Source organism: Lipotes vexillifer, unplaced genomic scaffold (genome assembly GCF_000442215.2).
Source record: "Lipotes vexillifer unplaced genomic scaffold, Lipotes_vexillifer_v1.1 scaffold390, whole genome shotgun sequence".
NCBI lineage: Eukaryota > Metazoa > Chordata > Mammalia > Artiodactyla > Lipotidae > Lipotes > Lipotes vexillifer.
Window position 1 is genome coordinate 2,180,828 of NW_006784503.1, and position 15,279 is coordinate 2,196,106.

The following is a 15,279-nucleotide window of genomic DNA, read 5'->3' on the forward strand; positions in this document are numbered from 1 at the left end:
GGCAGAAACAGGGGTTGGTTTCCATTGTCAGAGTGGGAGGGAACCGCAGACTGACCGTGAGGACCGAATGCAATAGTGTGGGAAATGCAGAATCGTTGCCTGAAGGAGCAGCAAGCACCCGAAGAGAACTCCACCCACACATCACGCAGAGGAGGAAACCAAGGTCAGAGGATGGAGGTCACCCAGCCGTCCACCTGCCCACTTAGGGCCATCTGAGATTCCACCGCGGGAAGGCAGGTGTGAATAAGCCCCAAACCTGCCTCTGGGCGCGAACACAAGCCCCGCGGAGCCCGGGCGCACGGCGCGGCACCCACCTGGGGGGGCCCGCTGAGCAGCAGCCGGCGCGGGTGGAAGCCATCCACGCGGCCCTCGGCGCGGCTGCCGTAGTCCATGTGGCTGGGCCGGGGCACCGTCCACTGCCGGTAGTACAGTGACTGCTCTGTGGACGTCATGGTCTTGCTGAGCAGGGGCCGGAACGAGCTGGCCCACATGACCGAGTGCGAGGGCAGGAGCGAGGCGGCCTTGGGCAGGCCGCTGCCGTCAGTGGACGTGACCATGTCGTACACCAGCTTGGGTAGGAAGACCACAGGCGGCCGCCGGCAGGCCTTGGTCATGGAGCACTGTGCGGCCTGCAGGACGAGCGGGCCGGTGGCAGGCATCGCGGATGAGCCCGAGGAGGACAATGAGGGCACTGACACCTGGATGCTCCACTGGCCGGTCTTGAGGCCGGGCTCCGGCTGGGGGGCCAGCCCGGGGCTGCGCCTGCTGATGACCGACGGCGGCCCCCGCCCTGCCCGGGGCCACTGTCTCTCTCCCGGGGCCCTGCCCTCCTCCGCGGGGCCGCAGGGCTGAGGCGATCGGGCGCGGTCCCCCCGCGAGGGCCCCGCCGGCTGAGCCTGAGCCGGGGACTCGCCGCACCGCGCTGAGCCTGCGGAGAGAGGGTCCCGTCAGTCAGGGCCCCGCACCCACCGCTCCTGCTTCTGCAGCACCAACTCCCCTTACCTGCAACGACTGGGAATTTCCACCAATGTCATCCCACCTCTGGTTAAATACAGACTCCTCTGTCCTTCTGACAAAGCCAAGAGGCGCTGCGGGGAGATAGCCAGCACCTCTCCCTGGCCCCATACACGTCGCAAAGGCCTCTCCTCTGCATCCCCCCCTCCCCGATCTGTTCCAGAACCCTCACCTTCAGCGCCCAGCCTACACTCCTGCTTCTGTGCAGGTGGGTCCTGGAGCTCCGATCTCCCCTCTGCACAGCATAGTGGTGCTTCTGGTTCAAAGCAGCAAAACTCACAGGACTGAAAAGGCTTGACTCTAATGCTACAACCACTTAGCTTCTAGAAAAACTCAAGAAGGAAAATGCAGTACGCACAGCAGCTGCCCAAATACGGGGCTTCTTTTGCCCTTTTCCCCACGTGGACCATGTTGAAAGGCAAGAAGAGTGTAGGTCCCTGGACACGGAGGGGCAGCGTTGTCTTTTATATCAATGAAAGACAATAAAAGCTGTCTTTCATAAAAGACAGCTGTCCCTGTCTTTCATATCAATCCAGCCACATCTGCCCGGGGCATGCGTGCCAGCTCCGAGCAACCCCGAGGACCTCAGGCTCCACGGGAACCCCATCTCTATCTTAGCTCTGCTCTCTTCCTGGAGATGAGGGAAGCTGCTCCCCAGGCCACCCTCCCCAGACCCTGCCCCACGACACTTGGTTCAGCCTGCGCTGCTCACCACACCGCTCAGCCAACCTCCCCACTGGATCCCAGCTCCCCAGCAAGGCTCTGACTCAACCCCGCAGCCTGCGTCTTGCTCGGTTACAGGCTGCTCCTGGACAGAGGAAATGCAGCACCGGCCTGTCCCCCTAGGCTAAAGGCCTGACTCCTGCTAAAATGCCTCTTCCCCGGGCAAGCCACCCGAGGTGATCAGCTCAGAGGCAGCGGAGGAGCTAAGGACCAGGGTCGGGGAGGCTATGAGGACCTGGGCATCTGGCCCGGGGGAGGGACAGGTGGACACAAAGCACATGAAAGGGGCATGAGGTTCCAAAAGTAAACCACGGGGACCCAAATGTCTTCACCCATGTCCTAGGTTGTGAAGCCCAGACTGGGAGGACCCGGAGGACGGAGACCCACACTGATGTTTCTCTCCGTCCACCCACCCTGACCTCAGTCATTCTGCCCTGGTTGAATCCAGGGGGACTGTCAGTCTATAAAAGAGGGACCCAGCCCCTCCCAGGCTGACTCGTGTGACCCTGCCCCCTGCTCTTGACTCCTGTGGCTAAGTCTCCTCTCCCTGGACCTCCTGAAACGTGGGAGTTACACCAAAGGCCATCAGAGACATGGGAAGCATCTCATCAGAGACACGGGAAGCATCTCATCAGAGACCCCTAAGATCCCAGGACCCTCTGAGGAATTTTAAAAAGTCACCTCACCGGAAGAGGAGGCTGGCTGGGAGCCTGGGCATTCTACTCCACCTGGAGACACTGCACAGACCTGCGTGTCCCAGAACCTTCTAGAAAGCTGTCAGCCCAGGATCAGGGAAGAAGAAAGCACCACACCTCTCTATTCTAATGGCACAGATGGCCCCCTGGTGCCCCCCTGGTACCCTGGGCTCCCTCTATTGCTTGGGGCAGAAGGATAACAAGCTGCAGCATTTGGCTCTTCTGACTCCAGCCTATAAATCAGACCTTTCTTCTATCACAGAGACCAGGCTCATGTTAAGGAGGCCTCCTCTGACTCCCTCTATGCACACCTGTGAGGGAGAGCCCCACCACTGGCCCACTATTATCCGTGGGCAGGTGGGGAGGGGGAAGGAGAAAGGAAACCAAAGAAGGCCCCAAGCCAAACCCCCTGATGTGCTCTGACCTTTGCAGCCACGCCCTGACCCTGAGCTGTAACCCTGGGACCACTCACTGCACCCAAGCACCACACACACCTTCAGGCCCCAAGCCTCCTCTACCTGTGAAGTCTCCGCCACCTGGAAAGCCTTCTCCTGCAAGGCCCAAAGGCCAGCTGCTCTCTGAAACCTGCAGGGATCAAACCCTACCGCTAAATCTGCCTCACCTGAGACGAAATTAATTACTTCCTCATATGCATAACCGTAACACCTCACAGGTGTGAATATGTGTGCAGAAAAAATACAGCAGCCCCTATTGCAACACAACCTGGTCCAAAGGAACAATGGTTTCCTTGAGAGCAGGTCCGTATCTAATTGATCTCTCAGTGCCCTGAGCCAGGTAGAGAGTAGGTTCTCCGTAAATGCCTGTGGTGGGAAGACATGCCATACTGTCTCACGTGTGCCCGTCCTGACTGCTCCTGAGGCCGAGGCGTCCCTCAGAGCAGAGACCTGGAGCACTTCATCCACATTTCCCGCTCCCTCCACCAAAGTGTGGTCCACGTCCAGGGGTCAGTGACACTCGCTCCATTTCGTTATTTCTCCCCCAGTGAAGTCTTCTGTGTCCACTTCTCTCCGCCCTCAGACTCGACAAGAACACTCACCCAGCTCCTCTCCCCTGACTCCCCAAACCAACAGCTGCCTGTAGAGCACAGAGGGAGGGCCCTCTGACACCACCCGGCACAGGCCCTGCAGGGGCAGAGGGCACGGCCTCCTCCTGGGAAGGACCCCCCACTCCCCGCCCAAGTCCAGAGAGACGCGTACTCTCTAGACGGGCCAGTTCTTCGTAGATCCCTTCCCTTTCCAGTTCTAGTTGAAAAGAAAGGATCTCTTTTCATTCTCTGAAATCTCAAAAAACAAAAACGGTCCAATTGTGGGATCTTTACCCCTTGGAGACTCACTGGATGCCTTAGAGGCGAGGGATGAAGACGCGGAGTCATGGGAGCGGGATCGTTCTCTCTTCACGGGGCTCCTCTTCTCTGATGTAGAGCCTGTTTCAAAACACACACACTGAAGAGGCCCCGTAATCATGGTCCTGTACGTTCCCCCAGCACTTCACAGTTTACAAAGTGCGTTCACACATATCATCTCTCATCTGTCCACCCACCCACCCAACCACCCATCCATCCCTCCATCCATCCATCCCTCTCTCCCTCCCTCCATCCACCCCTCCATCCATCCCTCCTTCCACCCATCCATCCATCCCTCCCTCCCTCCCTCCATCCATCCATCCCTCCTTCCATCCCTCCCTCCGTCCATCCATCCATCCCTCCTTCCATCCATCCATCCATCCCTCCTTCCATCCATCCATCCATCCCTCCCTCCCTCCCTCCATCCATCCATCCCTCCTTCCATCCATCCCTCCATCCCTCCATCCATCCCTCCTTCCATCCATCCATCCATCCCTCCCTCCATCCATCCATCCATCCCTCCATCCCTCCCTCCATCCATCCATCCCTCCATCCATCCACGTTCCAGGCATCCTCCTCTGAGGGACTGCTGAGGAGACAGGTGTACAACACAGAGCAGGCCAGTGAGGCACTGGTGGGTCAGTGAGGCTCCTGCCCAGGGGTCACAGCTACAGGACAGAGTAAGAAGAGCAAAGAGGGAGGAGCCCAGGGGCCAGGTGCCCACCCAGCAGGGAGAAGCAGGAGCAGGGAAACATCCTGGGAAAGGTGACCCTGACCCCAGTTCTGAAGGGCCGGCAGGGATCTCCAGGTGAAGCACGGAGCAGAGGGGACTCGAGTGGCCGGGAGAACGCCTGTGTGGCCCACAGGTGACAGAGCAGAGCACACTCATGAGATGAGTGTGGCCAAGAGCCCGGGGTGCGGCGTAGGGGCCGGAAGCCAAGAGGAACGAATGGGGAAAGGACAGAGGTGGGTCGGGAGATTCCAGGAGTGTGGATTCACTCCACGGGCAATTTCATGTCAGGGTCCCATGCACGTCTGTGAAAGCTTCCCACAGCACCAGGCGGGTCTTTCCACCCCACTTTACAGATGAGTCATCTGAGGCTTGGAGAGGTGACGTGACCTGTCCAAAGCCACACAGCCAGAGACGGAGGGGGAAGAGAGTCCTCATCTTCCAGCTCTCCTTCCGTCTCTCTCTCTGCCACACCAAACCCCACGAATGCCTTGCATATTTGTAGTAGCAGCTTTTTATTTTCTCTCGCTATCCTGTTGACTACAGCCAAATGCCTTGCATTGCTCCGATTTATGTGTCGGAATATTAAAATATTAAATATTAAAATATTAAAATACATGGCGTTGGGCTTCCCTGGTGGCGCAGCGGTTGAGAGTCCACCTGCCGATGCAGGGGGACATGGGTTCGCGCCCCGCTCTGGGAAGATCCCACATGCCGCGGAGCGGCTGGGCCCATGAGCCATGGCAGCTGAGCCTGTGCGTCCGGAGCCTGTGCTCCACAACGGGAGAGGCCACAGCAGTGAGAGGCCCGCGTACCGCAAAAAAAAAACAAACAAAAAAAACCATGGCGTTGAACTTTGATGTCTGCAAACGAAACTAGCCTGTTTTCATAAATCTCAATAAGGGACAGATCCTGTTAATTCACGTACAGGAACAAGCGAGTGAACCTTAAACCAGGCAGTAATCCCGCCAGCAATTCAAACAAGGCATGAACTTAAAGCCTAGGAAATCTCCATTTTTCTTCCTACTCTTTAAGAATTCTAGAGCTACAAAGAACCTGCTGGGATTTCCATTTTCTCACATGACCAAAAATGAGGGGGAGAAGGCAAAATCTGAAATCATTGAGGGATTTCCCCCAAAGATGTATGTAGATGGCTCTCATCGGGAGCTGCTGACCAGCAGGTGGGCCCAGGGCCGCACCGCACGTGGGACAGGTGCCTAGCCCGGCCCTCCGCACCTTCCGTCACCAGTTCCTCATCCTCGTTGTCTGTGCTGCTCAGCTTTTCGGCGTCGCTCTCCAAGGCCTCACTCCGGGCCCGCTTCTCCAGGGGAGCCTCGCTGCTCACAAAGTAAGCAGCCAGGCCCAGTTCCTGCTCCAGGGCCGTCCTCACCAGGCAGGAGGAGTTTATGAGCCGCAGGTCACAGTACCGCAGAGACCTGGGAGGAAACGGAAGAAGGGCTCTATCGACCGCCTTCTACAGAGGAGGTACAGCTCGCGCTGGGGACCAGCACGCTGCGTTCCTCGTTAGGCCCCTAGGACTCACGCAAACTGAGAAGCAAACAGCATCACTGGGACCCCTGAGCAACAAAGTCTGTTTGACTGCAAGTCTCTGGGGGCCCCTGCCGTGCATTTAGCCCCGCGCTGCTTGGAATCAAAAGAACACTGACTTTCAGGTCAGACAAAAGTGAGGCTTGAACCCCAGCCCTGCCACTTCCTGGCGACAGACCCTCAACAAGCTGGGCAACTTCTTGGAGGCTCAGATTTATTTCAGTTGAAAGATGGCCATGAATATTAATAACCATCTATGTGCACTGCTGGGAGAAATATATGTAATAAGTGGATACTTGATTATTCCGTCAACATTTAAAATGTGTCCAAGATTATACCCCATGCAAGGGAGAGGATGTCATCAAGTGATCGCCATACTGGAAACGAGAGTCTGCCTGGGAAGACATGCCAATGTGTCACGACACACGTGGAGGAGGGGGCACAGAGGGCAGGCTGGGGCAGGGCTTGGAGCTGTGCAGGGGAAACAGCAAAGGGCTTGGAGAGAGGCAGATGGGGGTTTCAGTTAGGCTTTTACCAAAGCAAATGACCCTTCACTTGCTCATCTATAAAACAGGGTAGTAATACTTGATCGTAAGGTGCAAATGCTAGATTAAAAGTGTAGCCCGGTGCCTGATACAAAAAGTAAATGCTTGCTCAACGTTAAGATAGACTAAGACATTGTCTTAGCCCTCACGGAGTTGAGGAATAGAAGACTTGATCCGTGACACGGCAACAACTGAGGTTGAAACCCGTGCAGACACTTTTACCTGGCCCATGAGTACGCGGCGCGAGGTGGCCCGCACATAAGTGTCGCGTGGCCAAACGGCAAGAAGCCGGGCGGCCCTGGTGTCCGCCATGTGGCACACTGGCTTAATCTCTGTAAACCTCAGCTTCCTCATCAGCTACAGGGCCTCCACTCATGGAGCCCAGCAGGAGTCCCCACATCCACCACCACGAGCCCGGGGGGTGCCTGTCTGAGAATCAGGAAAAGGTGCCCAGGCCTCAGACGCATTTCACTGACATTTGCTGGAAAACGGTCACCATAAAGATACACATCTATGATGACTTTGATGTGAATGGATTCCCAAGAGTCGGGCAGGGGAAGCTTGACCTGGCAAAGCCCCCAGCGGCAAGCCCGGGCAACTGGCTCCTCAGAGACCCCCAGGTACACATTCCCGCCCCACTCACCTTGGTAAGGACTCCCCATGCGGGTCCATCCCACTAAAGATCAGGATGCACGGCAGGCCCTCCAACTCCAAGTAGGTCTGAGGCCTCCACTCCGCATCCTCAATTTTCTGCCACATCTGCAGGTAATTAAAAAGAAAGCTGTGGGCTTCCCTGGTGGCGCAGTGGTTGAGAGTCCGCCTGCCGATGCAGGGGACACGGGTTCGTGCCCCGGTCCGGGAAGATCCCACATGCCATGGAGCGGCTGGACCCGTGAGCCATGGCCACTGAGCCTGCGCATCCGGAGCCTGTGCTCCGCAACGGGAGAGGCCACAACAGTGAGAGGCCCGCGGACCAACAAAAAAAAAAAAAAAAAAAAAGAAAAGAAAGTTGTAAGACTTCTTACTTTCCAACCAGCCCAGCTCCAAGGGAACCTTGATGTCCTTCTGCTGATTTAAAACCCTTGCAATGCCTCGCTGGATTTTTATCAAATTTAAACTGCAAATACGCATACCATTGGCTTCACCACGGGACTCCCAGCCACACAGAATACTGCCTGGCGCTTATCAGCTGTTCAAGAAATATCTGCCAACTGACTGACTGATTCTTTGCGAGACAGTATATATCCTCAACTGTCTAACATTTGGTACTATGTTCTCTCCATTGTGGAGCTGTGCCTTCACAGTGCCTTCCCAATTATTCTCTCAGTATTCTCACCCTAACCCTTTTGCATCCTCCGTCACCTGTAAGTTTAGTGAAAGGCGATTATGGTCCAGGCACTGTGCTAGTCTGGGGGGCTGAGATGTGTGGGGCTGTCCTTGCCCTTCTCTGCTGGGGGAGGAGCCAGATGACAGGCAGGGAAACCAGAACCTGCCCCAGTTTGGGGGGGCGCAGGGGGACAAGTAGGGGGAAGGGCAGCTTCCTGAAAGAAGAAAAGACGCTGGGGACTTCCCTGGGGGTGCAGTGGTTAAGAATCCGCCTGCCAAGGCAGGGGACGTGGGTTCAAGCCCTGGTCCGGGAAGATCCCACATGCTGCGGAGCAACTAAGCCCCTGTGCCACAACTACTGAGCCTGCGCTCTAGAGCCCACGAGCCACAACTACTGAGCCTGCATGCCACAACTACTGAGCCCACGTGCCACAACTACCGAACCCATGAGCCACAACTACTGAAGCCTGCATGCCTAGAGCCCATGCTCCACAACAAGAGAAGCCACTGCAACGAGAAGCCCATGCACCGCAACGAAGAATAGCCCCCGCTCACCGCAACTAGAGAAAGCCCGCGCGCAGCAACGAAGACCCAACGCAGCCGAAAATATATAAATAAATAAGAATTTTTTTTAAAAAAAAGACACTGAGTTGAATTCTGCAGATCGATAGGCATCAGCTAAATAAACAAGAAGAAGAAGAAATGAATCCCCAGAAAGAAATAAAATCAAGCTACAGCCCAGAAGTTTGAAAGAGCAAGACAGTGTGTTTTTTTTGGGGGGGGTGCAGCTTTTATAGGTAATGTAGTACAGCTGGACTGAAAGCTGCAGGTAGGGATGTGGCAAGAGAGGCAGCTGGAGGGGTGGCCCGGTATGCAGAGGCCACGATGGACCTATGGACCGGGATGGGACCTTAAGGAGTTTGTCGCCACCCCACTCCCTCGCCTCCCCTCCCCCTGGTGGTCCCGCCCCACTGCCCTCCCAGGAGTCTATCCCCACTCCTGTCCCACCTTGAGCTGCTTCAAGAAGTGCTTCCCGATGGTGATGCCAGAGCTGGGGTTGCCCAGGATGATCTCAAAGTGCTCCTCCAGGGCCAGCCGCGCCCGCACGTGGGCCAGCCGTTCGTAGGCCACGGCTGCCAGCGGGGAGCAGGGCACCCGCAGCAGGACCATGAGCCCGTGGCCGCAGGGGCACTGCTTCGGGGAGTTGATGAGGTTCTGCGTGATCTCTAGCGTCTCCACCGATGTGTAGTTCTTCATCTGAGAGAGGCCCCTCACGGCCATCATCGCGGCCGTGTAGTGCTGCACGAGAACAAAGGTCCTGATCACCGCGCTGTGCAGGCGGGGGAACCTGCAAGGAACAGAGAGACCACGTCGTGACCCAGGGCTGCAACCCCCAAGGATGCCGGGAGAGCTCCGAGACAGAAAGGCCTTCCCGGGGCAAACAAGTAACCCAGACACCTGCCATCTCGGGCACAGGCAACTCCCGGATCACAGACAAGTGGTGTTGCCTTTTGAAGCTGGTTGTTTACAACCTGAAATTGAAGTCTTCCTTAGAATTCAGGTCAAAAACTGCTTTATCATTTCCAGCTGAGAAACAGAAGCAAAGTTTTGCTGTTGCTGCTGGCTCATACTAGCTGCTCAGTAAACATCTGTTCAATGACTAGATGAATGAGTAAAATAAATGCCCATCATCAGCTTAATTTATGTTTCCATGAGTTAGGTAATTTGCCCCAGGTTCCCACCGGCAATAGTAATAGTAACCATCAGTAATCAGTATGTAAGTGCAGCTACCACTTACCCCAGATTTGGGGGGACCATCCTAAAGGCATATCATTCATTTCATGTACAGTGAGTTATTAGAAATGTAACTAATGTGATTTTAATTTGACAGATGAATTACAAATCCAAACACAGCCAGTCAAACCAAGAATCCTAGTTTGTGTTTCAGAAGCTGTGGTCACACGAAGGGGGAGACCCCTCCCACAACTACGTGCACTGCCAGAGCAGCTCTGACCCTTGTGCCAGAGACAGACCCCAGAACACCACCAGAAAAATCCAAGTCACTCTATGTCACTCTGTGTTTCTCAGTAGGAGTAGACAAATTGATGTTCCGTTTATAGGCAATGCTCTTGGCTGTTTATTTAGATGGAATGAGTCCCCTGACTCAGTGGCTTTTGGGAGCAAAGATAAAGTAGTTTCTTGACCTACAAAGATAGGAACATTCCCATGGTCCGTGTCACCCTGTGAGTTCTATCAGGGCAGCCAGCTTACCTTCCAACAGCATCTCTGATATCTTCTCCTGCCCATCGTTATACTTTTGTTCATTCTTTCTCCTTAGCACTCAACTACTTTATGGCTTCTGCGAACTGAAGAGTTGGCCTGGCAAACTTGCCAATGCCCGTGCTGTCTTGGGAAGGCATTAAGGGTCTGCAGGTTCTGGCACAAAGGGGACCAGTGGCCCAAGCACTGCTTTACCCTTTCCCTGGTGCACTGGCCAAGTAGTGCCCAGGAAGAAAGAGAGCGGAGTGGAAAATGTATTGTCTCCACTCTCTACAGCACTGCCCCAGCTGTGGTGGCCCCTTGTCACCTTGAGCAAGGTAAGAAGAGCACATTGTCCCTTAGGGAGCAGCACACTCATCTCCCCACCTCCAACATCTGCTTTCAACTCTGCTCAAAGGACAAGCAGAGATTTCTGCTTCTGGCCAAGACAGGGTAACAGGGACCAGATTTATTTTTCCATCAGAAATAACTAAAAATCTGGATGAATATATGAAACAACAGTGTTTCAAGACAATGAGCAATGAAAGACAGTGATCCTTCGAAATGGGAAAGAAATTAGGTGAGCCTCCAGTTTCTACCCGGAAAGAGTTCCCAGGATTGCTCAGAAAGGAGGAACCCAGGCAAGTCCCAGTGTCTCCCTGAGTTGAGGACAGATCTGGAGTCCAGGGAAACCAAGGCAGCCAGAGTTCATGGGGGAAATTACCAAAGAGGAGAGAACTGCACAGATAAGAGAACTCAGGAGAGCCGCAGAGGGTCCCACTCAAGTCCTCAGCTAAGTAGCGATCAGTGCATATACGTGAGAAAACTACCCAAAGCCAAGAAAAGGACCATCCAAAAGGATGAGAGGGAACAAGACTTCAAACTCACATAGGGCTTGGAATAGTTCCTGTTCCCATCACCAGTGTGGAAGACATCAAAATTCATGAAATATTATAGAGTACTTAGAGGGTTTCACTTCAGTAGTGAACAAAATTAGCCCTAGACTAAAAACTGCTCTGGTCCTGCCTAACAAAGTTTAAAAGCAAGACCTGAAAGAATTAAACTGTTTCCAAGTAACTTAACTGTATCTCAGAACAAAGCTTAAGAAGATTTATAGGAATACAAATATATCCAGCACCCAACGAGGTAAAATTCACAATGTCTGGCATCCTCTCAAAAATTACCAGATATGTAAAGAAGCAGAAAAATACAACCCATAATAAGGAAGGGGAAAATCAACCAACAGAAACTGACCCAGAAACAACACAGATGACAGTATTAGTAGAGAAGAACATTAAAACAATTATTATAACTATATTCCATATGTTTAAGAAAATACAGGAAAAATTGAGCATTTTAAATGGAAACATAAAAAAAGACTCAGATTCTAGAGATGAAAACTAAAATGTCTGAGACAGAAAAAACACTGGATCCTGAATTCTCATGGGAGCTACCATCTTGGTATTTGGCCCGGCCCTGCCAGCTACAATGGATCAGTTCAGGAATGGCTACCTGACCCAGGATGGGTCATCAGTCTTTTCTTGGGATTTTTCAAACTATTTATGAATATGAAGTTCAGCAGCAGCTAGGGATGATGTTGTCAGCACACACATGGAAGAAACCAGTGTGTGATGAGATACAATAAAGCTAACACAGAGAAAAATACCAAAGACAGGACAACACAGTCTTGGCAGAGTGTTTAATACCTAACTTAAGTTGTTCCTGAAACCAGCTGCATCTGGTTCTGGGGTTTATTTATTCAACCTCTCCTTTTATTTCATGAGTCAGTGCATTCCTCTCCCTTTCCCAAAGTAGTTCAAGTTGGGTTTCAGTCACTTGCAAGGAACAGTCCTTATGAATAAACAAACACAAGTAACAATTTATTATCAATTTGTCAGTGTGTACATTCATGTATGTGCTACCTGATATTGCCTTTCTTCTTCTCTTAGGAACCTTGTTATATGACTATTTTGCTTTTGTGAAAAATAAAAATATAAATATAAATAAACTGGATGTGACTGACAGCAGAAAAAAAAAAACACTAGTAAACTTGAAAACATAACAATAGAAAGGATCTAAAATGAAACAGAGGGAAACAGAAAATAATGACTGTAGCATCAGAGAGCTATGGAACAGCTTCAAGTAGGCTAATATACGTACAACTGGATTACTCTAAGAGGGGAAAGGAGAGATGTAGAAAAAATTTTTGAGGAAATAATGACTAAAATGTTTTCGTATCTGATGAAAATTCAATTAACTCAAGAAACGTGAAGAAAACCACACCAAGGCCTAATTGCTTAAAATCAGTGATAAATTTAAAACATTTTGAAGTAGCCGGGGTTGGGAGGGAGTGGTGGGGAAGAGAGGTCATTACACAGAGGGAAACAAAGGTGACGATGACAGCAGACTTCTGGCTTGAAACAATGTATGTCAGAAGATAGTACAGCAACATCTCGAATACTTGGAAAGAAAAAAGTCAACCTAAATTTTATACCCAGGGAAAATATCTTTCAAAAATGAGGCAAAATAAAGACTTTTAAAGACACATAAAAGCTGAAAGAATTCATCACCAGCAGACCTTCCCTCTGCGAAATGTTAAAGCAAGTCCTTTGGACAGAAGGAAAACGATGCCAGATAAAAATCTGGATCTACCCAAAGGAATGAAGAGCACTGGAAGTATTAACTATGTGCATAAACAAAAAAGGAGGTTTTAAAATATATTCTTATTTAAATATCTTTAAAAGATGACTGACTGCCTAAAGCAAATGTGATTTATTGGGGAGTTTATAACATATATAAGTAAAATGTATGATAACAAAAGCACAAAGCCTAGGAGGAGAGAAATGGAAACATACTATTGTAAGAATCTTATATAGGAAGTGGCACAATATCACTTGAAAGTAGACTGTTCAGGCAGGTTCAATGATTTGCCTAAAGTTAAAACTAATAAAGAGTAGAACCAGGATGTATGGTGCCATGATCACTCTGGCCTTCTACCAGCTGTGAGAGCTCGCTCCGTACAGTTTAGTAGGTCCACTCTTTTGGACTTAAGTGACCAGGATTTGGTCTGGCTTCACTACAAACCCCCCACATGACTTTGGGCAAGTGACCTAACCCAAGTCTTTGTTTCTTTCTCTGTCAAATGGGGGAATAACAGTGTCTCCTATCTCACTGTGCCGTTGTGAGGATTATATTAGGCAATAAATGGAAAATACTGGCCCAGCATCTACAGATCACTAAGCACGCAGCACATGCTTGCTGCACGAGGAGAAGCTGGGGAGTCAGGCAGGGAAGCAGAGGCAGGACAAAGGTCAGTTCTCACAGCCTTAGTGTAAAATCTTGGAGGGTGTCTTCCCTCAGCAAGCTTATGAGAGCTCAGCTGACAATCCATGAGTTGGAGAAGTGGCCTGATTAAACCCATCAGCATCAGAGCTGAAAGGGATTTAGTTCCCCAAAGGGTGCTCTGGGGAACACTAATCCCATGAGACAATGGAGATGCTCCACGCTCTAGCCGTCTCTTGGAGATTTATAGCACACATGGCACGTTGAAGGCTTTGAGAACTCTCATTGCGAGAAGAATCCTTTGTTAAATGTAAGGTTTATCAAACACATATGACCATGGAACCCCTCGTGACATAACAACTGTTAACACCCAGCAGTATACCTTGGAACACAGCTTGGGAAGGAGATATCTAATTCAATCCCTTCGTCAGCAAGTGAGACAAATGAGGTGCCATGAGGGGAGACGGCAGAGCTCAGTTCAACACCCACAGTTGGCGGCAGAGCCATTCATTTTGTTTTGTATTAGACAGTCTGTAAAACTTGGCCTGGCTTTTCCACGTATAAACTGTGTGGATGTCGGCACTTAACCCCCCTGAGCCTCAGTTCCCTCATCTGTAAGATGGCAGTGCTGATATCCACCTCAGGGGTCTGCTGTGACAGGGTTGAAAAGGTAGCACTGACTCTGGGTTCACACCCAGTTCTGTCACTCGCTAGACGTGTGGCCTGAGAAAGCCATGGGGTCTCCCTGAGTCTCAGTCTATTTGCAAAATGGGAATAATAATAGCAACTGGCTCAGAGAGGTCGGGAGGACTAAATAACATAATCAAAGTAAGAACAGTGACTGGCAAGAAATAAGCACACAGTAGATGATATGCAAAGGAAATGAAGACAAAGCCAACTGACCGCCACTCTCTCTTCCTTTACACCTTTTGCTATCTCACCTCCCATTTTCTTGCCCTCCCTTGAGTCTCAGACATGCAATCCCACATTCTAGCACATTTCTGCCCATTCTCATCTCTCAAATTTTCTGCAACAACATCACTGGCCCAAAATGCAAGATGAGAAATAAACCAGGATCCCTTTAATGGAGGGACTGAGTCACCCAGGAAGGGAGAGAGGTGGCTCCCTCCCTGGAATTCCCTGGCTGCACATTCCTCACCTTGTACGACGGAGCATTTTTAGTAACTTCAAGAGAGACGGGTACCTTTTTCCCAATGCGGTGACCATGGCCTCAAAGGAGCTGTCGTATCTCAGCAAGGGGAGGCTGTGTCCTGAGAGGGTGGACTCGATGAACTCGGACAGCCCAAAGTATTTCTTATTCTCAGGATACAAGTCCACTCCCTAAAACACAAGCGCATCGGTCACGCAAACACCGCCTTTGTGGGGACCGAAGGGGTCACATGCTGGGTGCACAGATGACCTGGACAGGCATCTGGATCTGAACTGTGCTGACTCTGAAATCCCCTGGATGACATTTTACAACTGTCTTTCCTCTGCGCCCCAGAGCACAGAGCACTCCACGCGTAAGGGCCGGCGCCTCCCCATCAGTCAAGACTTTTCCATTCAGTTGATCCCAGTGCCTTTGCCAAGAAGAAAATCGGCCTCTTTTTTTTTTTAAACACACAACTTCCTTTGTTAAAATTGCTTCTTTCCAACAATTTTAGCTGGTTTTAGGATGAGACAAATCAACTGTTTTGCATTCAGCTGCCATTAAATCAGCAGAAAGAGATGCATTTATCCAACCAATTTTACCCACACTGATATAAAATTCCTCCCAAACTAGCATCAGAGCTT

At 51.3% G+C, this 15,279-nt stretch overlaps 1 protein-coding gene across 1 annotated transcript in view; it reads right to left on the minus strand.

Annotated features, from left to right (window-relative positions):
* Positions 1 to 15,279, minus strand: part of GREB1 (growth regulating estrogen receptor binding 1) — a 70,002-nt gene that overhangs the window by 18,994 nt on the left and 35,729 nt on the right. The window contains exons 16-21 of the mRNA XM_007456907.1: positions 14,690 to 14,826; positions 8,953 to 9,292; positions 7,262 to 7,377; positions 5,762 to 5,961; positions 3,787 to 3,876; positions 315 to 928 (exon numbers count right to left, since the gene is read on the minus strand). Coding sequence (XP_007456969.1) covers positions 315 to 928; positions 3,787 to 3,876; positions 5,762 to 5,961; positions 7,262 to 7,377; positions 8,953 to 9,292; positions 14,690 to 14,826 — 1,497 coding nt within the window. The remainder of the gene's footprint in view (positions 1 to 314; positions 929 to 3,786; positions 3,877 to 5,761; positions 5,962 to 7,261; positions 7,378 to 8,952; positions 9,293 to 14,689; positions 14,827 to 15,279) is intronic.